Consider the following 23,241-nt stretch of genomic DNA (forward strand, 5'->3'; position numbering starts at 1 on the left):
GTTGTTTTTCTTTTGGATAAAGCCCACAATACCCCCCCCCCCCCAAAAAAAAAAATCACCTTCAAAAATATACTTCATAACTTGGGTTGAATTAATAACTTTAATAACTTTCTTCAATCGTGTTTCTCAACATGCACCTAGTTTCAGAATCAGGGTTGTAAAAAACCTAGAAAAATAAATACACTGCTGAACAAGACTGCACTTATTTAATATAAAAACACATTTACACGTGACGTTTCGATCTTCTAGCCAAGATCCTCATCAGACGTACACTCTGATGAGGATCTTAGCTAGAAGATCGAAACGTCACGTGCAAATGTGTTTTTATATTAAATAAGTGCAGTCTTGTTCAGCAGTGTGTTTATTTTTCTATTTTATTTGCAAGACGTATGACTATGATTGTGTGTCAGTTTAAAAAACCTAGGTTTTTTAAAAATTTAAAAACCCGGTCCAGCGGATTTTATTTGGTAAAATTGGATTTTACTGCCCAATATTGGGTTCTATTAAGTTTTGTGCTATATTTAAAGTCATATTCCTACTTAAAATACCATGTAAGCGGGATTTATGATTTAGATTTCTGGGCTTTCGGCATCCAAGGCCATCTAGCCCATCACGATTTGAGGGATGACGTCCCACGGTGAGTACACAATCCAGGGAAAGGGAAGGAAGGAAGCCGCCCGGGACGTATAAGTTAGGTACCACTCCGGCATTTGCCTGGTGTGAATAAAGAAAACCCAGGAAAACCTCATTTAGAATGACTGACCTGAAAAAGCGTGTTACACTTTTTCGACTGAGTGACTCCAGCGGGAATCGAACCCAGGACTACCATATAATCATTCATGTTCTATTGTACACATGAAACTATGGAATTCCAGGTGGAGTCGTGGTGATTCACCTCTGGTGTGAGTCCATAGGTCGATTTCAGCTCCCGTCAAGTGCGCTTTGTGGGGACAAATACACTATCTCGTTTCTTCCACTTTCGTCATGCCACCATTATCATTCATCTTTTCATCACAGTCCCTTAGCTCAGATGCATAATCATGAGACATTAAAAGTGAAAATAACAAACGAAAGCAACAAAAGAAAGAAAGAAAGAAAGAAAAGAAAGGAAGAAATAATGTCTCACAATAAATCCGTGAAGCTCTATTCGTGTTTCGTGGGATACACTTTGCATCATTGACGTTCACTTAAATTTTCATTTTCAGAAAGAAAGTAAGTATTCAATTTTTTTAAAGCAGCAACAAAGGAGTGGATAATTTTACGTAATACAGAACAGGGATAAAATCGTCTCTTATATTTAGGATCCAAATCCCTGAGTCAGCCGTCCTGACTGAAGTGTGTTTTAGTTTCCTGAAAACACGTCAGGCAAATACTGGGATAGTGCCTCAAGTTCAGAAGCTAGAAAAAAAAAAGAAATTACTTGATTGAATGTATCTTAAAAAAAGACCTGAAATGTTGGAAATGGATTTTTTTTTTTAAATTTTCAGTTGCCAATTTACTTTCTTACAACTGGTTTTTACGATTAAAGGGCTTTTGTGACACACAATAATTGTACAGTGCTTCACATATTCCACTAGATTCGCAAGAAAAATTAGGAAGTTTCACGATCTGATTGTCGTTAGTGTTGAGAAGACAAAGGTATATCTTTAGTAATTTCATTCTCTCGATGCGATCTGGTGTGATTTTGTTTAGCGCCCCTTTCAGCAGCAAGGCTATATGAGACGTGGACCCACAGCTCCTACACCTTAACGTGAGCTCCCGGTGGGAATCGAATCTGATCTTCAACGCCAAAGGTGCGTACGATAACCACTTAGCGAAACGTTCTCGATTTGAAATTAATTGACACATGGAAAAAGATATTTTATTATCTGTTTATATTAATACCTACGTATGTTCTACAAAAACAAAGGGAACGTAGTCGCATTACTTTTCCTTTCATATTAGCTGAAATGTCAGTTCTTTGCACGGGGAGAATTAGGTTCATGGAAAATACTTGACTCAACTCTCCCCAATACGTATATTAGTGAAAGTGTAGTAATAACAACTCCATAACATTTTCTATTTTTGGCATGAATTTTGAACCGCCTTCTCCCCTTAAGGAAAGTTAACTAACTAACTAACTCTATGGCCTATGGAACCTGGAGGTTCAATGCCGCGTTCACAAAAGCTCTCCACTGACTTCTATCCTTAGCTAACTGCATCCAGTTTCTACTTTGTATTCCTATCTCTGCGAGATCCATCTTAATATTGTCCTCCCATCTGCGCCTAGGTCTTCCTAATGGTCCTTTTACGATGGGTCTTCCAGTCAAGACTTTGAAAGCGTTTCTACTTTCTTCCATTCTAGCTACATGACCTGCCCACCTAAGCCTCCTAGACTTGACGACCCTAACAATGTTAGGTACACCGTATAAATTATGTAGTTCCTCGTTATGAAGTCCCCACCATTCCCCCTTCCCGTTCCTCTTGGGTCCGAATATTCTTCTCAGCATCTTGTTCTCAAATACTTTCAGTTTATGTTCTCCCTTAAGGAAAGTTACATGATAAAATCCTAGCTTTAGGTATTTACTTCGTTTAATCTCTCATTTCAAACCGTTCAACTATTTTCCCGGATAACAGGCATCGTCGATTTTAAATGTCAAGAAAGAAATTATAGAAAACGCCTTTTTTCTTCCCTTAATATTGAAATTTTCAAAAACAGGAAGTGATATGTTCCCTTATTTTTAATAAGGTATTTATGTAACCCAATTTCATCATCCTAACTAGACGTATTCAGGAGGTATTCTAATTTTTCCTGAAATTTTAAATTCCCGCTACTTTCAGTGCGGCCCTTTAGTCAAAATAACACAATAAATAATATAACATAATAAACTATGTTACAAAACTCATTTCAAGCTGTTCAACAGCTTCCCCGTGATGCGAAAACAAACACAGGGTGTCTACTAAAATTCCAAAATGAAATTTCGTGAAACCAAAAGCTAAATTTTGTGACTTTTCGTGCCTTTCATGACCATTTTCTGTTTTCGTGACTTTTTCGTGACATTCGTGACTTTCGTGACCGATAGACACCCTGAAACAAGATGCAACATCACTTCCAAACTGAACAGAAAAATTATGGAGAATCACCCCCTCCCCTTAAAATGAAAAGTTTCAAAAACGTTGGAGCGCATTATTATTATTATTATTATTATTATTATTATTATTATTATTATTATTATTATTATTATTATTATTATTATTATTATTTATTTATTTATTTATTTATTTATTTATTTTTATTTTTTTAATAATGAGGAGTTTATATACCGAGTTCACCTTCCTAATTTGGCGAGCTCGTAACATACTGGATTTTCTTTTTACGTAAGTTTGAACTCCCTCTGCCCCTTCCCTCAAGGATGCGCCCTTGAATCAAAGTAATATGATTTTAAAAAAAAGAAAAAAAGCTCAGTGCAGGTACTAACTAACTACTGTATATTCAAAAATTCATTGCAAACTGCTTAACCGTTTTCCTGCGATCAGAAACTACATGTAAAATCGCTTTCAAATTATAGAAAATGCTCTTCTTCCCCACTTAAAACGGAAATCCTAAATAAAATAATAATAAAAAAAAAAAAAAAAAAACACTAAAAAGCTGGGACACATTGAATTGTAAAATCCATTACCCAGCTGAGCTGAGTTTTCCACAATCCTGAGCTGATTCGAAAATTCGATGAAGCCTGTATTAAGATATGAGTTTGGGATATATTATACACGTCTTTGATGGATTTGTGAACGTCGTAGTAAGCATAGGATAAAATAATTTGCCTTATAAGCAATTAATTGATTCCACTGAAATCTGACGCAACAAACGAAGTGTCGTAGAAGACGATATTGCTGTAACCAAGATCAACTGTGTATAGTTTACGTCGTGTGATAAAAATATATATACCCTTTAATTTAATTTCCTTCAAAGTACTGTCGTTTGCTAGCAATGCACTTATCTCACCGTTGAATTCATGACTGGAAGCATTTCTGGAAGGCATCTATTGAAAGGGCGTTCAGCTACTTTGTCGTGGCTCTCTTAATATCAGGAAAGGTGTCAAAACGTTTTCCTTTCAGAACGGTTTTAATTTTTCGGAAGAGCTAGACGTTGCATGATGCTTTATCTGGAGAACATAGTGAATGGAGAGTCAGGAATATTTTTCTAGGGATGTATCAATATATCGGTATCGGTGTCGGTGATATCGGCTACTTTTGGGAGTATCGGTATCGGCAAATGGACACCGATTTTTACCGATACATTTTCCGAACTATTTTGAGTTTGTTTAATATTAACAGTGACACTTATATTTCATCGATTTCTTTTAGACTTAAAGTTGATCTAAATTATTATCAATTGTACAATCGATTTCTTTATGCATGAGTACGCCTTTGATTTGCACTACTCGTACCCAACTGATATTTTTAGTCACTCCATGCCAAAATACTGGTGAAGAAAAGCTAAAGGTCCCCAGTCAGGATCATGGGCACACAAAGAAAATTTTCTAGGGAGAGGGGGGAACATTCCATGGTTGCTATATTACGTCTGGTATTTAATATATGTGGTTTGCTATATTGCGTATACATTTTCGTCAGCCAGAGGGGACCGGACCCCACCCTGCCCTCCCCCTTCGGGAGCCCATGATCAGGATAACAGACTCGTCATTTGAATCCAAAACGAGACAGAGGTTTCGATTCAGAAGAAAACGGTATATTCATTAGTAAGGAATATTCATTAAAAAAAGAGTAATAAGAATCAACTACTTTTTCATTGTTTTGTCTTCAGTATTTACGATATTCCGCAGTTACAAATTAGTGGTGAAAGGAAAAATGTTTCTTTTTTTACCAGCAGACACAACAATGCCCTTTTTGCAGACGCAGCAAAGCCCTTTTTGTTGGCTTTTTCCTTTGAACAAAAAACAAGAAAGTTAAGAATGCTCGAAGAGCATTGCTAGAACGAACTTAATTTTTTTTTTCGAAATTTATATGAAATTATATGTTAAATGTATTTGATTAAATTCAATAGATAACAGGGGCGGATCCAGGACGGACTTCTGGGGGGGGGGGGGCGCAGTGGGTTGTAATACCGCTACTTAGAACTACTTTTAAGAGTTCCAAACTCTGGGATGGATTTTATTTATATATAAAATAAAAAAGTTTCGCCCTGATCGCTCTCCTGCATAATACATTTACATATTTGGAACCTGTGTATTAGGGGATCTGTTGAATTAGCTATATTAAGTTGTCACTTATCACCATATATATATTAAAAATGAAGATATAACGAGTGGCCACTGGTTACTATTTGTTAACAAAATGTTCACCATCCTTTTAGGTATTGATCACCATCAATATAATCTCTGTATGACTATGGTTCCCAAGATATGGCTCTTTAAATCTCCTGAAATCGGATTTTTTTTTTTTTTTTTTTGCCAATATCTGGAGGAACGGTGGCCAGTTGGTCAGTGACCTCCGCTTACTATCTAGTACCAAAATGTTCACCATCTTCTTAGGTAATGATCAACACAAATATCACCTCTCTATGACTTATGGTTCCCGAGATATGGCTTCTTAAATCTTCCAAAATAGGAACTTTTTGGTCAATATCTTGGGAATGGTAAGTCATAGAGAGACGATATTGGTGTTGATCAATACCTAAAAGGAGGGTGAACATTTTGGTACCAAATAGTGACCGGTAGCCACTGACTAACTGGTCAAATCACACAATTTTCCATACAGATTTTTAAGATGTTCATGAGCAAGAAATCAAATCTTTTCTTAGACCTTCGTTGTTTAAGTTTAAAGAGATAGTTAGTATAAAGGGCTAGTACTTACTTGCGTTGCTCTTGCCAATTTACTTAATAAAATATGAAATACGATATACGGTATTTTAACTGAAAAATAGTGTCCTACTAATTATACAACCTTTCGTCAAACTGTTAAAAACAATCAGGAAAATACTGTTAAATACATATTCAGACCATGTCTTGCTCCCTACACTTTTAACGTCCCTGTATTGTAATAGAGACTAGTAAATGCGATGTATCTATGAAAGTACATTATCACTCTAAATATCAATCACTGACTCTTAGAATTAAGTTTACACTATATAAGTATTTCCTGCTTTTTAGTTCATTTTATGTAAGCTGGATTATATTTAGAGGACATATTTTTTTATATGGAACCAAATATGAAATTCTGCTTTTGGTCTTTGTATGTCAAATTTTTGCCTTACATCTTACATACCCTATTACAATGCTGACCATTTCATTATTCTGAAAGTTCCTGATAATATATAAGAAATGTCTCTAAAAGTATCGGTATCGGCAGTATCGGCCTCTTCAGTATCGGTATCGGGTACCGGGGAAAAAGTGGCATCGGTACATACCAAATTTTTTCGGCCAAAAACTCGCGGATCAAAAGCAAAGTGTGGACCGGCGTGTTTTCGTGCTGAAGAAGGAAGTCATTTGCAAATTTAATAGGTAGATAAAATGCTTTTCACGGATCTATATGAGATCTTTAGTTCTTCAGAAGCTCTCGAATAATTATTTGCCTGTTTGAACAAATCATTTGTGCCACTTTTTGCAAGTTTTAATCTGTTTTTGACTTTGAAGGACGTCTCGATCGCTGCTTGTTGCTGCTTTTGGATCGCTCGTACAGCTTGTAAATAGTCTTCAGTGCCACCGCGTCATCGCCATACACTGATTTTGACCTTCCGTGAGCTTCTTTGGCACATTTTTTGCAGTTTAGAACAAATCTTAATGTTGGCTCGCCACTGATACTCGTAACACGTTAGAAAGATATTAAACTAAGCAAAAAACGGTATTGAAATTTGTCATTCTCATTAATAATAATAATAATAATAATAATAATAATAATAATAATAATAATAATAATAATAATAATAATAATAATAATAATAATAATAATAATATTATTATTATTATTATTATTATTATTATTATTATTATTATTATTCCAGTGTCAACTTGTGAACGTAATTGTACACCTCAGACACTGTTACAAATTACTTTAATGACCCAGTCATCATTCTGTAAACAAAGTATTACTGTACATTCGCCAACAAAAGTTTACAATTTCTTTCTCTACATAGTATCTTGCGTAAAGAAATTAACCCATTTGTGTATAGTATTCGTTAAGTTGAAGTTTCAAGAGAATCACTTTGGGCCTTATGCAGTCTTTCTGACGCGTGATTAGTGCCACACTAAAGAGTTCGATTAACATGTTTCCTGCCGTAGTCAGGCCTTTAGTATGACGCTAATCATACGTCAAATCCAGTGTTTCTTCCAGACATGTTTTTTCTCGAAGCTCTGAGAGTGCCCCCGGAGGAGACCAAAATAATACGTTTATAATATAATAATAAATAGAATAGTACCAGCAGTGCCCCCTCCCGGAATATTTTTTCTGAAAGAAACACTGGACGACTCTGCATAAAGCCCTTAGTGTCTAAGCCAACGAAAAATGTACTCAAATTGAGCAATCGTTTAGAAGTTATTAACAAGAGAATATATATATATATAAAAAAAAATGTGTACTGTTGCTGCCGACTGTAGAATTACGATCTGGAAAGAAGTCATTCAATGAAGAAACTTGACACTTTAACCTACAAACTCTGACTTGAACAATTCTTATTTTTTAATTCTCTTTATTTTTATTTTTATTATTATCTTCAATTTTCTTCAAATGTACGTTGAAACTTTTTCTACAATCTATAATAAAGAGAGTTACCATTTGCTGTAGGCTGCGGAGACGATGATTTTGGTCCATCCGGTGAGTGTGCTGTCGAATTGCCTGAGTCTACGTCCGTACTGTGGAACCTTTCTGAGTCAGGAGAACTATCTTCGTCTGTAGAAAATAAGCACAACAAAGATAAAAGATAAAAGATATAAGTACAAAAACTACGAACAAACAAGACAAACATCTTCCAGTTTTTATTTATAAATATTTCTCTTCATTGATTGTTTCATCGTTTCACTCTTTCAGATACACCAGTTCCATTAACTTTATCTTACTCCAGTAAACCCGATTCATTTTCAGCCTTGTAACAGTTTTCTTCCGCGTTTTATTCGCCATTTATTTATTTTGATCATGTACTTTTAGACCCACCTTGATGTGGCCGTACGTTAAGATCATCCTTATCTTCAGGTCAATGGGGTTAAAACCCTGAAGTACCAAGTAAAAGAGGGTATTGGGCAGGAAACGGGATGGAGGAGTAAAGGTCATGCACGATATCGATCTAATTCTTACATTTGACCTTTTAAAATTACTTATAATTGTCCCCTTTGAGCAGTAAAGGTGGAAACGGGAGAACCCCGAGGAAACCCACACATGCGGTGTTTGTTTTCCATAAAGTTCACTTAGCGCGAGCTAGGATCGAACCATGGATCCCAGTGGTGAGCGCTCTACCATTGAGCCACCGCAGTCCCTTTCAAGAATTCAAATCAGTTATATTTATATTCGATAAAACTTTACATTTTAATAAGCCCATATGAATCTAAAAGTATGAAACTAAGAAGGAAAAATGTGGCGAAATGTTTCAAACATAACCATAAATTGATATTGCTTTCGGGTGTGTGTGTATATATATAAGTATACACGCTTTAAACGAAGTGTAGTTTCTGAAACTCCATTAGGAACAATTACACGGAAATGGTAATTTCAAAAGTTACAGACTGTTACAAATATTTTCTCGAAAAACACTTCGTTTCAGAAATAATCAATCGACTATTGATTTTATATTCTTTAACTACTGACTTTTTTTGTTTGTTTGTTTACACGGAAGATTGATATATGATCTTCATTGAGTAACGTATGTTTACTATTATAATCGAAAATCGTCTTTTTTTACGCTGATTAGCTTAATCAATTATTGTTATTAATTTGAGCTTGCTGCTTTTCCATTTTTCAATAGATGCGAAAACAGTACAACATATTATGAACTATTTAGGATTTCTGTTTACTCATTCTTAACTAACTTTACGACTTAAGGATGCGTAAGCCTCAATCTACTTATTTGTAACTTTTTTTTCGTAAACCGTTATATGTTAACCTTTCGTTAATATGTGATGATACTCCAGTATGCGACTTCCTTCCACTCACCAACTATCTCTCTTCGCTCCAATATATACATATATATATATATATTTTAAGCAGTGTTTCTGAGAAACCACCATCTCATGTTTATCCCTAACAGTTGGCGTCTACCTTTTGCATTCATACTATACAAAAGGTAAAATTGTGCTTCTATACCGGATGTCTCAAAATTCCCCTTACCATTACCACTGAGTTTTGGATGTCATAACTCAAAAACCAAATGGCACAGAATAACGCGGTTCCCTGCAAAACTTACCACAACTCACTAAATTTTGTTTGTATACAACTAATTTCTAAACGGCGTGACAAACATCTTGGCATTTGAAGGCGGCGCTCCTAGTTCCTTTTAAATGCTGCTAGCAAATGAGAGGCCAGCGGTATTGCCACGTTTATATTGTAAACATCCACGTCGATCCCTGCCACCTGATCGCGCTGTAGTTTGTCTACTTAGCTATAGCCACACCCCTTTACCACTTGGCAATGTCGCGCCAGAGCTTGTGTTTTTTTCGTTTAGCTGAAATGCCAAGATGTTTGTCACGGGCTTTAGTTCTGTTTGGTAACGTTTCAGCTTGGCTTATTAAACGGAAATGATTATACTATAGACAGAAGTCTCAGTATACTATATTGTACGCCGGAACCAATACCCGAATTATCATTCAAAGAAACTTTCACCGTCAATACGGATATGATTTAGCTTCCAAGCCCAGAACTGCCTACCAGCTCTTAGGATATTGCTACACTTGTTAGGCGGATTACTGAAACTATACATACTGTTGATGTTGACATACTACAGCGTGTATGAGTACATGTGGAATGTTCCCTTGACATCATGCGAGCAACCAAAAGGACACACGCTGTAGGTTACTAATAATAAGCGAAATTTCGTGATTTTTGGTACTTTTGCAAGCGACCGCAATGATCTATGCAATTTGCGTTAGGTATTGTGAATAATTTAATGACAACCTGATTTTTGAGTTATTCTGTACATTCTCACCTCTAATTTGTTCAATATTTCATACCTTAAAGCAAATATAAATTTTTATTGTATGACGTAAATGTTGGTGCTCTTTATTTCCAGCACATCTTACTTCTAAATACTCATAAACAAATACTAGTAAAACTTAAGCAATAGCTGTAAAAACAACGTCCTTTATTTGATTTTTATTTTACGTATACTTAGGACCCAAAGGTTTACGCACTATATTAATTTATTTGCTTGTATAGCCATGCCAAGTTTGATCCAGATCGGTTGAACTTACAGGATATACAGTGTCCTTGTCATTGGCTTTTCACAGACCAATCAAATGAAGGACGAAAACCATCTTATTTCAACTAATACTTGTTAGTTATTTTAGTTATAAAGGTGTAAACGCATACGCTAATGTGCACTATCTATATTACTTAACAGTGAAAGAAAATTAACCCTTTTGGGATTTTTAAGGTAAATCTTAGACTTTCAGTCAAGCAGGTATTGCATCATCACTACTTATCCTACGATTTTGGTTCACACCTCATTCTCTTCAGAATAAAGCAACCTTCCAAACGTACCATTCACGTGTCTGTATCATATACCTAAAAAGGGGATTTCGAGGAAAATGGGGATTTTTTTCTGAAAAAAAAAAAAAAATATCTTTCTCAAAAGTTGGTCCTTCTACACCACCCCTATGTTAGCGCACAGATCTCAAAATTACTTGAGAAATACTAAGTGGTGTATGCAATGTGTGTGTAAAATATTATTGAGATGATGCGACATATGTATGTGTTCTTGGATACCATAAAACCTTTTACACAGCATTTGCGAGAGAACAAAATAAATATTTTGTTTTGTACACTTGAAGGTCAAACAGATGACGTCATGACCTCCACCAACTTGACGAGCTTCTTCTCAAAACAGGTGACCTGTTTCGCAATGCATGTACGTTTGAACAATAAAAAAATCCAGCAGTAATAGATGTTACATGAGTGTTTTAAAAAATACACACGTATGGTGTATATATATATATATATATATATACACCACAAATCCCAAAAGGGTTAAAGATTAACTACCTCTTTACAGTTAAATATAAATAAAAAGAAAACAAAAACAGATGCAAACGTTGAAAAATACATTAGTAAACTTTTTGCAAGGAAAAAATACTATTGGAAAAAAACTATCAGAAATACAAACCTATGAAATGGAAAAAAAAGTAGCACATTGACTTTGTTCTTAAATTTCAACCTTACTACTGGATTCAGTTCGACTACATTTCATTTATATTGAACATTTCAAGTCATTCTGTTATAGATACCAGCAAATAGCACTCATTGTTAGTGTTCCTGATGCACAAAGAAAATTTTTAACTCCACTGAAACGTTAATCTGCATACAAAAGAAACAGAATAAACACTGCGGCATAACAGAGTTACCTTCATCTTCCTCGGAACCAGAAACTATTAAAAATTTGAATTGTATGGTTCAAGAGACTGGTGTATCACTAACAGTAACTTAGTCTGTAAAACTGTCTACTAAGTGTTGTTTTAAAGAACTTTTGCCTCTGATACTGAAATTGTATGGGGAAAAAATTCTTTATATAAACACGTTGCACTTAGACGCTGAATATAATCTACGATAATTTTTGGAAACAGAATGAGATGAAAGAAAATGATTGAATATCACCAGTGAAGGAAAACTGCGACCTCTATCGAATGCCACTCTCCATATATTAGGACACATACAATAAAACTGATTTTCTATCATCAACTGGATTTACCTTTACATTTCTGAAGAATAAAACCTTGTCCACTATTAGAAGATTGATGAGTATTGTAGAAATGTTACAATGATCATCCCATGTGTAGTTCACGTGTATGGTTTGTAAAAAAATTCCGTTAGTAACAAGAATTCACTGGAAACACTAGTGGTAGCTCTGCCAGTACTGTAGTTTCTTATAATACACTAACACTATCAGCGAAACAAGGCATCTTTCTAACAAAAGAAAATACATTCTTTTGGAAATATGTTCTTGGGGGAATTTACTGTTTCTCTACTAAATCTTTACTCAAAATTATTGTTTCATATTGCTATTTCCAACAAAACTGCTTTTTAATTTTTTTTATTGTGAGTTTTCTTTCTTTTTTTTAACTGCTTTCTTTCCCAATACAGACACAAACGAAAGACAGGGAATAATAACAAAAACTTAGAAACGAAAGACAGGGAATATTAACAAAAACACAGAAACGAAAGACAGGAAATATGAACAAAAACCCAGAAACGAAAAACAGGGAATATTAACAAAAAACCAGAAACGAACGACAGGGAATATTAACAAAAACCCAGTGTGTATTTCTGATACCCTGCTAGTTGGTTTCTTTTATAATCTTCTTATACTTGTTACCTATGTTAACGTTTATGAAGTTATCTGCAAAAGAATGCGTGAAAAATGACTACAGGAAAATATGTGATCTACTCTATCATTTTCCTACGAGTAATAAATGAATGAGGCGACAAAGGGTTCAATATATCGTAACAGTTAGCAGAGTTACAGATAATGAAGTAAAACAAATTAATTAGAACTAATAATCAGTATCTAGTTAAACGAAAAGGTATTCTGATAGAGCTGTCCATTTTAAACTAGAAGAACGCTGTATTCTGTCGCTCTTCACTTCGATTAAGGAACTTAGAAATAGTTTTACGGCTGACCCCATGAACAACAAATAAGTAATAATTCTAACTTTAAACTCTAAATCTCTGTAATCTGCATAGAAAGTTTTGTTTCATCTACTGATTTATTTAAAGTTTTCTTCATTTGAAATACTATCTTCAAATACTGAGTTAACAGTTTACTAAGTTGAAAAGAATTTCGGAAGCAAAAGGAACTCCAAAGGAAATTGCAGTTCAAAAATATATTATAATTAGTCCTACGTACACAAACGTAGGATTAGCTGGGTTGAGCGAAAAACGAATGAGAGAGTGTTAGAAATGGTGCGGAGAAAAGAACAATTTTAGATATTATTAAGAAGAGAAAGAGAAACTGGTTGGGACATTGGATAAGAAGGAACTGTATTATGAGGGATGTGCTAGAAGTTATGGTGGCAAGAATGTGAGGGAGGAGTGAAGGAGACTACAATTAATGGACGATATCAAAACAAGAATCGTACATGAAGACCAGAAGACGAAGAGGTTAGCGGAAGACCGTGGAGCATGCAAGCTTCTCAGCTGCAGCAAGTGGACTGCCAAAAATGGCATCATGATGACGTACACAAACATAATGATGAAGAATTTTATGGAAATTTAACATTAAATTCCGCGACTATTGCATTAGAAGAAGGGAAAACACTAATTAAATCCCTTAAAGTATCACAATAGTACAAGGGTTTTAATATTACGACTTTTAAGTACTTGTATTCGGTAAAGCTGATAAATCAAATAGGACTGGAGGGTAATACATACTATACAAGACCCATACACCGGATAAAGGAACTCGTCTCATAGTACAAAACAGTGATAAAACAGCTTACATTCAATATTCGAACGAAACACTATGAGGCATCTTTTATTTTATACTATATATGGAAAGAGTATTACCAATGAAACGTAATATATGCTTAGACCTCATTGCTAATTATAAGAGGGGAGTTTCTTTAGATTAAATATTGTGCCAGGAGTTCTCTTTATAATATTTATTGTTTTAGTACAAAATATATTTTTATAGTTTCGAGGTAAAGTGCAAAAAGTTATTCTCACATTATAGGAATTTGCCACTCTGAAAATTTCTTATCTCAGTGTTGAAAGTGCATTTGTTACCCTCTGATGACAACTACTTCAAAAGTAAGGAAAAAGCACGAACTGAGATCTGTTAGATTAATTTAGGAATTAGATTTCTGGGCTTTCAGCATCTACGGCCATGTTAGCCCGTCACGTATGAGGGATGACGCCCTTGGCGATCACACTATCCGAGGAAAGGGAAGAAAGAAGGAAACGGCCTGGGACCATCTCGGCATTTGCCTGGTGTAAATGAGGAAAACCCGGGAAAACCTCATTCAGGATGGCTGGCCTGAAAAAGCTTTTACACATTTTCGATCAAGTGTCCCCACCGGGAAACGAACCCGGGACTGGTCGCACGGTTAGAATCCAGATCGTTTCTATTCATCACCTCGACACAGAACTCCACCGACTAGAACCAATGCACCTTCAACACCATTATTAATGAATTTGTATAGCCGTAGAATTGCCATATTAACAGAATTTTATAATGATTTTGATTTGTCAAAATACGTATGAACCAGGTTAAAAATACTAAATAATTATTATAAGATAGGCTGCTAAGAGCCAAAACGTTATATTTCATTACTGCCTTATTTCGAAAGTTTTCGGATTTCATCGTTTGGACCATTCACAATTCTAGACTTATAGCTGGATTCTTCTTTACATTTTCGAAAAATAAAACACTTAACCACTATTAGAAAAATGAAGAATATCCTAGAAATGAAAAAAAAAAAAAAAAAAAACTTTAATTGATGATCACTCCATCAGTAATTCACTTTTACGGTTTGCAAAAACATCCTGCTGGTTAAAATAACAATCACAGCTTTTTGAAAATATAAATCAAGAGTTTGTGTTCCGTGCTCTGCTTCTATTAAAATTCCTTCTGTCACACAACCACTTGCAGCGAATTAAGCACACTCTTATAACAAAAGAAAACTATACTACAGGGATTATATTTACGCTCAATGCATATGCTTCGTAGTTGCTTAATATAAATATGATCCGTACTAGTTCCCTTTTGTTACAAAAATGTTCTTGATTCGTTGTCAATGTTCGTGTATCATAAGGAACTTCAATACTGGCAGAGGTAGTACTGGTGTTCTCCATGAACTTTGGTAGCAACTCTTACTGGTGAGGTGTTTTTACAAACTATAAGTCACAGACAAGACTATATACAGACAGAAAACTCGGAGAAAAACTTGAAATATCACGTGACAAGTACACAGTAGTGCCAAAGGAACTACCTGCCGATCTTACGTTAGCTGTGTGAAAATTTTGAACTTAATCTTCGACTGACATGTGGTGAAGATATCGTGTATTCCTGCTGTGCAAAGAAAAGAAAATAAGAAGGAAAATTAATGTTTAAACCTAGGTACAATGGTCCAAGAAACTAAACTGAATATGCAGCAGGGTTAATTTTCTATCTGATCTTTGCGCACTGAATCTACTAGCATTTTGATAACTGTGGCAAACCATGATGTCATGTGCGAAAACCGATGGCAGAGTAAACTCCTTGCGACGAATCGAACGTCGATTGGTTCCTTCGGCATGCACATGATGAAAACTAATTTGAACAGTGCCTATAAGAAGATGTTTGTCTGAATGTATTCTTGTCTATGCATGAAGTGGTCACCAAATATATATTTTCTATAACACACATCAATCTTCTAACAGTGGTCAACTGTTACATTCATCAACAGTGCAAAAGAGCATCCAGCTATAAGTCTTGTATCCTTAATGGCCCAGACGATTACATTCAGAACAATTGGAAATGCAGTCTGTGAAAAAAAATATATTTTGCCATTTGGGAGTATACCAAGTGATATTAGCATTTCTAAAATATGTTCCATGCGTTCTATCTGTGAGGAACTAAGTTAATTTAACCACCAAGTTGTAATTTTGTTAGGTACAGATTACTATACATTTACCAGGCGTAGATGCAGCAGGTTGTTTCAGGTTTATCGATCGCTAAGTAGCCCTACGGGTAAACATACCCGAAAAGTTATTACGGGTATTCGTAAGCGTTGTGTATTAGCTTGGAGGAAAGATGATAGTTATATGTATGAGAGGTCAGATGGCTCCATTGCGTTTTCGAAAGGCTACATTTGTACCTTTTCCGACATCGGTTATAGTTATAGCTAAATAAATAAAGAGTGTACAACAAAAGGTTTTTGTATATCAAAGAAAGGGATCAAGACTGTGTTGAATCACAACAAAGCGGAAACCTCTTCTGTCGTGGGCTCTCCAATATTGGACTTAGTAGATAGGACAGCGTTTTCCAACCTTTTTCAACTTGCGGCACACTACGGGTGTAACTTGAATTCTCGCGGCACACTCATAGATATTATTATTATTATTATTATTATTATTATTTGCAAATATAAAATCTATGGTAATTTTTTTTCTGTAATTACTGATCTCCTTCTCACAGAGATGAAAGCTCGATCACTGGTTTGCCCCTATGCTAATTCATTGTGCTTATTTTTTATTCTAATTTTAAAATAGAACACAATTGCAATGAAATATAGGACTCAGATTTTTATAAATACCCTTTCTTTTTCGAAAAATGTATACAACCTTTCACTAAGAACGAAGATCACAAATAACGAACGAACAAACAAATGTCTTGTAGTTTTAACTTTGCTGTTTTAACCAAAACCGGTGCATATTATTGCAATCACACAGCTTGCGATGCGTCGAAGTCAAAACACACCTGTTGAACAAAGTGTTGTTCTGTCATTCACGTGCGAATGAGTGTTCTACGAACGTTCACTTGACGCGTACCGTACAAGTGCTTCCATTTCTCGGTGTTAGTATGACTCAACTGAAGCGTAATATCGCAGCTAACCGTCGAAATGTGTACGAGCCGAAATACTGTCTACTACACAGTAATAGATGTAGAATAATATATTACATTAATTTTCTCCATGGTAGAAATTCATAGTAATGTGAAATACAAAAATATATTTTTTTTCCTATGTCTTGCAATTTGGTTGCTATAGAATTAATAATTTTGTTTCGATTTCCTCGCGGCACACCTGCGGTCCATTTGCGGCACACCGGTTGGGAAACGCTGAGATAGGAGACCGGGGTGTATCCCCGAACTGGTGTGAAAAGTGCATTCCTTGGTGCAACTGAAAAACACGCCGTCTCGAAGAAAGGGTAGTACTACGTTCAGCTGCGACTGTAAATCGCATTGCACAAGTTTTACGTCTGGTAAGAAGCATTAAGACTTAAGTTCATATTCTCCATTAACCACAAATCAAGAAAAGAGAGAGACGAACAGTACGAACATGAGATTGTACGAATGGCATCTTGCAGAGGGCAGGTGTAAGTTTAGTGACTCCAAACGCGGCATTGGTATACCTGTCGGAATTTGATAAAAAGAAGACCATCCTTTACTGTCCCCGCAATTTCAGAGGTGATTATGCTCGGGTATGTGAATCTGTGGTAAAACGTTTTTTTGGGTCTGTGGATGGTGGTTACAGCTAAAAAAGCAAACTTACGCTACGCAGAGTAGACAAAAGGGCTAAAAAATATATGCTTCTTATTACAAACCTTTTAGAGCTACTATACAACCCTGGCGTTGTCATTTACCAGAACAAAACGTCTAATTATACAGCGAAGTCAATGGTGGCATACTCAAGAGAGGATGAAAAGTGACACGGAAAAGATAATGCAATTCTTTTACGGCTGTGAAATCTATGGGTTTACATTGCTAAAACGGCAGTTAGGCCATCGACAATCGCGCAAACTCGACGGTCTTTGGAAAGTCTGTCAAGGGGAATGGGACAAACTTAATTAAACCGTGATTAACAGTCTCCTTCTGTAGAAACTGCGATGTAGGGCGATAGCTAACAGACAGGACTTGAAATGGACCACAATTGCAGGTGATGTTGCAGTATTTTTTAAGCCGGTGAAGTTGTCAAATCATTAACGTAAACCTGAAACAACCTTCTATAATAGTCGTCCATAGTTCTTTGTACAAGAATTTCAATATTATCTCGAGGATAATGAAGTGTATGGGTACATGAGCTTCTTAGAGAAGAGGCATGGTTTTTATAATACTTCTTCTCAAAATTACTTTAGAATCATCACACTTGGAAAGCTAATGTTCTACTTACAAGACCTGAAAACAGAAACCAAATTTTCTTAACAGGCAGCACTGGTGTATTTCTAGTTATCTAATACTAACAGTAACACATTCAAGTACTATCAAAAAAGCGAACAATCCAAGCTGTAGCTTTAAGCAAGATAATGTCCTAAGAGCGTCAGAGAGAGACCTTTACTTTCAGTTCTAGACAAAATCATGCACTTAAAAGTATTAGATAGTGCACACTTAAACTATTATTACAGAACGTCTGTTAAACTACCACATTTAACTTATATGCACTATAGTTCACTGGGAGAAACTCCTACCTCGCAAATAACTATGACACTTCAAAACAAGTAAAGGTCTGTTTTGGCCACTTAGCGTGAACTGTACAGATTCTGGAAGAAGCTTCGGACTGCACACCTCCCCGCGGTCTATCACCTCACCCAGTTCTTCTGCAAGCGACGGCTGACACATTGCAATTAGAGAAGCTGCACGGACAAAATACAAAGTAAAAGGTACTACACAAAAAATCAAATTAAAAAATTTACTTCTTAAACAAAAAATAGGACATGCTAACATTTAGCAACGGTAAGTCCACACACTAACATTCAAAAATCGGTAAACATTGACTATTACGCTGGAATCTATCGATTAAGTCATCTTCAGTTGGGAAAAAATTAAAGCAACATTCAAACCTTCTCTAAACAGTCAACAACTAAGTTACACAGAACTTAAGATTTTCGAGAGCGTTTTCAGGAGGATATCATGTTGGGATCCATATTTCCAAAGTACTCTAAGTCAGCTTTTAAACTCCTTTAAATGCGAATTTTTCCGATTTTTTTCCCTGACAATACACTAATTATAGAATGCTGTTCCACATGTGTTTGACCAAACGCAATTCTTTCCCCCTGCGCGCACAATAAACTCGCCTAACTTTGGTCAGTTTCGTCTGTTATTGTAGTGTGTGAGCTATACGGGAATGTTTGTGTTTCTTGTTGGGCTTAAAATCACACCCAAACTGAGCTGCTTTTGGGTGGAATAAGTTACATAACTTATTCAACTGCTTGTGTTTTATCGCCGGGTTGAAAATAAGGCCCAAATTAAGTCACTTTTACGAGTAGAGGAAGGGTTATACTGTAGCCTTTTACGACCTAAATGTTAGTGTTTCAATTAGGGAACAAAGCTGTGACATTATCTTCATTTAACCAAGAACGTAATCGGCAAGGATAAGGATTGCGTGGCCCCAGCGTTCGGTTCTCTAACAAAGAGGACGAAAATATGGCCGTATACACAAGCAAATACCAGCATGCAAGCAAATTTTAAGTAATGGCCATGCAAAAGAATCCCCCGACTTATACAGACAGCGAATTGTCTAACTGTGTCTTTGGGAACTATCAACCGAATCCTGTGCCAACGACAATCTTGAAAAGGTGTTCAAAGTTAGAGGACCAGCACTTTACCAATGTCTACGATGAAAACGCCAAGTTAATGCTTGGAAGCTATACAAATGGCATCTGGCAAACCAAAGGTTGATGTACGTCGCAACATTGGATGACGCGTGGATGTGTCTTCCGAATTGTGGCAAACAAAACGCTATCGTGTACACAGATAATGGAGAGAAGCGCTTCACAAGATGACTGCGAACATGCAAAGAGGGTTTCCGAAAACAGTTCACGTTGGTTGCCAGCCACTGTCACCGAAGCAAACCGAAAATATGCAGGGCGGAGGAGAGGAACTGCAAAAAAAAAAAAAAAAAAAAAAAAAAAACTCGAAGTACTACCATGAGGAGATCTTGAGGCAGAACAGCAAAAAAGAACTATCACAAGTGTACTGAAATTAGATCAATATATCTCCGCATCTATCACGACAAACCTTAATCAACACCTCAAGATTATCCTTCGCGATTTATCACGACAAGAAAGAGGCTACTGGAATAACCGAAAGAGGCTTTTATTCTAAACGAGACATTTGTGAAATCTCCAGATGCAAGTGCTAGTGGACTTTTGTAAACTTGGACTGCTTAAAATGGCTTTAAAAGCACGAAGCGCGAAACAACTATGAGTGAACTCAGGAAAGCTGTGAAAGAGGAATGGAACAGGATTCCCCCTCGTAATTCTCCAATGGAAACAACGCTGCCGGATTCCCATTCGGAACCAAGGAGATACATCAAGCATTCCCGCATCTGGCACGTTGAATTTTCGTAACAATTTAGTTGCCTATACGTGGAAGAGCATCTGTAACATAATGCTATATTTGAAGTCATGTAATAGGACGAAAGTATATCATAAAGAGTAGTACAATTTCAGTCTTCTTTTTTCTTCGAAAGTGTTGTTAGTAGTAGAATTAGTGGCGATTCCAAAGCTGAATACTGGCAGAGAAAATAGAGAGAAAATAGACAGAGAAAATAGAATAGAGAAAATATACATCAAGAAAATAGACAGAGAAAAGCTTTGCCAGTACTCAGTTTTGCCAGCTTTGCCAGTACTTTAATAGAAACAACTCTCTTAAAGTCTATGGATAGTTTGTGAACCGTACCGTTTTCAATTTATTTCTGAATACTGAGATATTCTATCTGATACACAATATGTGATCTAATGTTCACTTATTGCGTGTAAAGCCATTTGATCATTTGGAATTATTTCATCTACATAAAAGATTTAAGTGTGCTAAAGCTCGTTAGACAAGATCTTGTAGCAGGTAGCCGACGATGTGGATATTTCTCAATAACCACTCTGGCAGGGTGTAATCCAATTGTCTTGGAGCTGAAGTAGTGAGATGGGACCATATATAGTGTAATTGTTGATCATACATCTGCCAACTACATCGGATTCACGTTCACGTTGTGGTTCGGAGCCCACACGGAGTCTACGCTCAGGTTGTGGTTCAAAGCCCACACGGAGTCTACGCTCAGGTTGTGGTTCAGAGCCCACACGGAGTCTACGCTCAGGTTGTGGTTCAGAGCCCATACGGAGTCTATGCTCAGATTGTGGTTCAGAGCCTACACGAAGTCCACCTATATTTACAGATATCTTTATATTCGAAATGTGCCAACTTAGCCATATGTTTGGATGCTTAAAGAATTATTTCTTTGTTTTGCCGCTTTCTTGTTCTTACCTTATGTAAGCTTAATGTTTTTCAGTCGAAACATCTCTTTCCCTATTTTCCCACTGAAATAGACATTAACTACTCTCAAGCTATACTTCATTAGGTCACGGAAGTGCACCAATTCTCAATGAAAACTGTCTTTATACAGTCCTCCGCTTCATTTATTAGCACACGACATTTGTCATTAATACAATGTACCATTGTCCTCTCAGAATGATTTGTATCTGTCGCTTTACGAACTGAAACTTCAAGTTTGTAAGTAAGGTACTGTTCCCAACGAAGAATCCCTTTTCTAAACAATGGTTCTTCTGTAGGAAAAAGTGAACTGCCCTAAAGTAAAGCTGTTCTTCCTAGTTCATCTCATTTTCCGAATCAACATTAATATCTTAATCTTTCCCACATTGTAATACTCCGAACAATTCAACTTAGCACCCTATTCTCCTTTATCTACCTGTCCTACAGGTCTGGAAGAGTCTCGCCTCGAAAATCCGATTGAGAGAACATTTACTACGGGGGAATCCACAGAATATGTATTGTTTCTTACTCAGGTCTATTGTTTGTTTGTTTGTTTGTTTGAAGTTAAACATTCCTTTAAAACACGGAAGAAGATAACATGAGATATAGACCTACAATTTAAGATGGAATCCGAACCACCCTGTAATGCGTTCAATTTTTTAATGCTCTTCCAACGGAAATCAAAACCCGGAACCACGTTTACTAAAAGCACACGATCTAGTCACCGTCAGAGTGAGGGCCTTAGGTCCGTTAAGTTTTTCTGGGTGGAGGTACCGGCTCTGTGCTCAACTGACGTGTCTGCCTTAAAAGCAGCTTCTTGAGTTAACGGACACTTACCCGTCAGGAGAAATGATATTCGGACTAACTGAATTTTCCCACATCTGTTATCATTGAGATGGCATCTAGGTCTCAAAAAGCCTACTTTCCAAACTATTCCTTTTATAAAATAAATAAATAAATAAATAAATAACAGTGAAATGTTTTGAAACTGAACGTTTCATAATTTAGTAGAGTGAATGGAGCTGTCAGCTTCCACTACCAAAATGAAACAGACTTTTTACACAATTTTGAAGTTTCAGATTCTCATATAAATGCTTCGGTAAATTACTTTTGTATATAATCGACTTCTCTCGTTTGTACACAAAATTATGTGCTGATAATGAGTGAACCCACAAACGCCCAAGACCAGTTTTATTCGTTAGCAACTGTCTTGAACAATACCGTGTTACATCGAAAACCTCAGAAGAAAACTGAACGAAATTCGTACAACAAGAGAACGGGTAGTGTGCCTGAAGTGGAACAACGGTGGTTTGGCTAAATGAATGATATAGCCCGTGTAACGTAGTGAAAAATAAAGTGGGTCACTGGTGGCACAAGGGGCGTTTGTGGGTTCAATATAGTTGTTAAAAGTACTACAAAAATAAAGAAATTTAAAATGAGGAAAGGAAGAAAATGTAGATATCAATCTTCTTACGTGAAGCATCCAGCGATGCGTATTTTCGCAGAAAGTTTTGGAGTACACATGGTAAAGCTTTTCTGCTAAATAAAAGACATGATGAAGAAATCTCTTATCTGGCTAACTCTGACGACGACTTACAGGAAAACAACTTTAAAAACTGTTTCAAAGAAAACTATCTTATAAAATTTGCCTGCCTTTTATCACAAAATTTGAACAGTAAAAGAGTATAAAAACAACCCTAAAGATGTTTTCGTAGAAATGGTTGTCAGGATTAGTCGGATGAGATTTTTTTTTTTTTTTTTTTTTTTTTTTCAAGTATGTCTTTTGTTTAGCAACAGAATTTCGCCACATGCATCAATGAAGGTGTGTATAACACTTCAAAACCGTCTGCAAAAATAAGCGCTTCTGAATGCTTCACGGAAAGAGAATGATCTTATAAACTAGTTAATATGTATCCCATCATTTCTTCAAGTAAAATATGTCTGAAGAGCTTCCTAGCTGTAGAATTTTAGAGAAAAGAAATTTCTTTTAATTTTCTTCTTCTCTGATCCAGCCCTGACAAAAGTTAATATTAATCCAAATTCTTGTAAAAACATCCGTAAAAAATTACTACTATGTAAAGTCGTTATTTACAACAGCTGTTTGTTGTTATTAAATGACGTTTAATCGGCGTGTTCACAAGTAATGACAA

The 23,241-nt window shown here is 36.0% G+C and overlaps 1 protein-coding gene across 2 annotated transcripts in view; it reads right to left on the reverse strand.

Annotated features, from left to right (window-relative positions):
- Aplip1 (JNK-interacting protein Aplip1) overlaps nucleotides 1–23,241 on the reverse strand; it is a 72,585-nt gene that overhangs the window by 28,402 nt on the left and 20,942 nt on the right. The window contains exons 3-4 of one of the 2 annotated variants that reach the window (XM_081727627.1): nucleotides 18,295–18,459; nucleotides 7,765–7,881 (exon numbers count right to left, since the gene is read on the reverse strand). In XM_081727627.1, the coding sequence (XP_081583753.1) occupies nucleotides 7,765–7,881; nucleotides 18,295–18,459 (282 nt within the window). The remainder of the gene's footprint in view (nucleotides 1–7,764; nucleotides 7,882–18,294; nucleotides 18,460–23,241) is intronic. The other variant, XM_081727628.1, reaches the window with a different exon arrangement.

Source organism: Thermobia domestica, chromosome 10 (assembly GCF_964235325.1).
Source record: "Thermobia domestica chromosome 10, izTheDome1.hap1.1, whole genome shotgun sequence".
NCBI lineage: Eukaryota > Metazoa > Arthropoda > Insecta > Zygentoma > Lepismatidae > Thermobia > Thermobia domestica.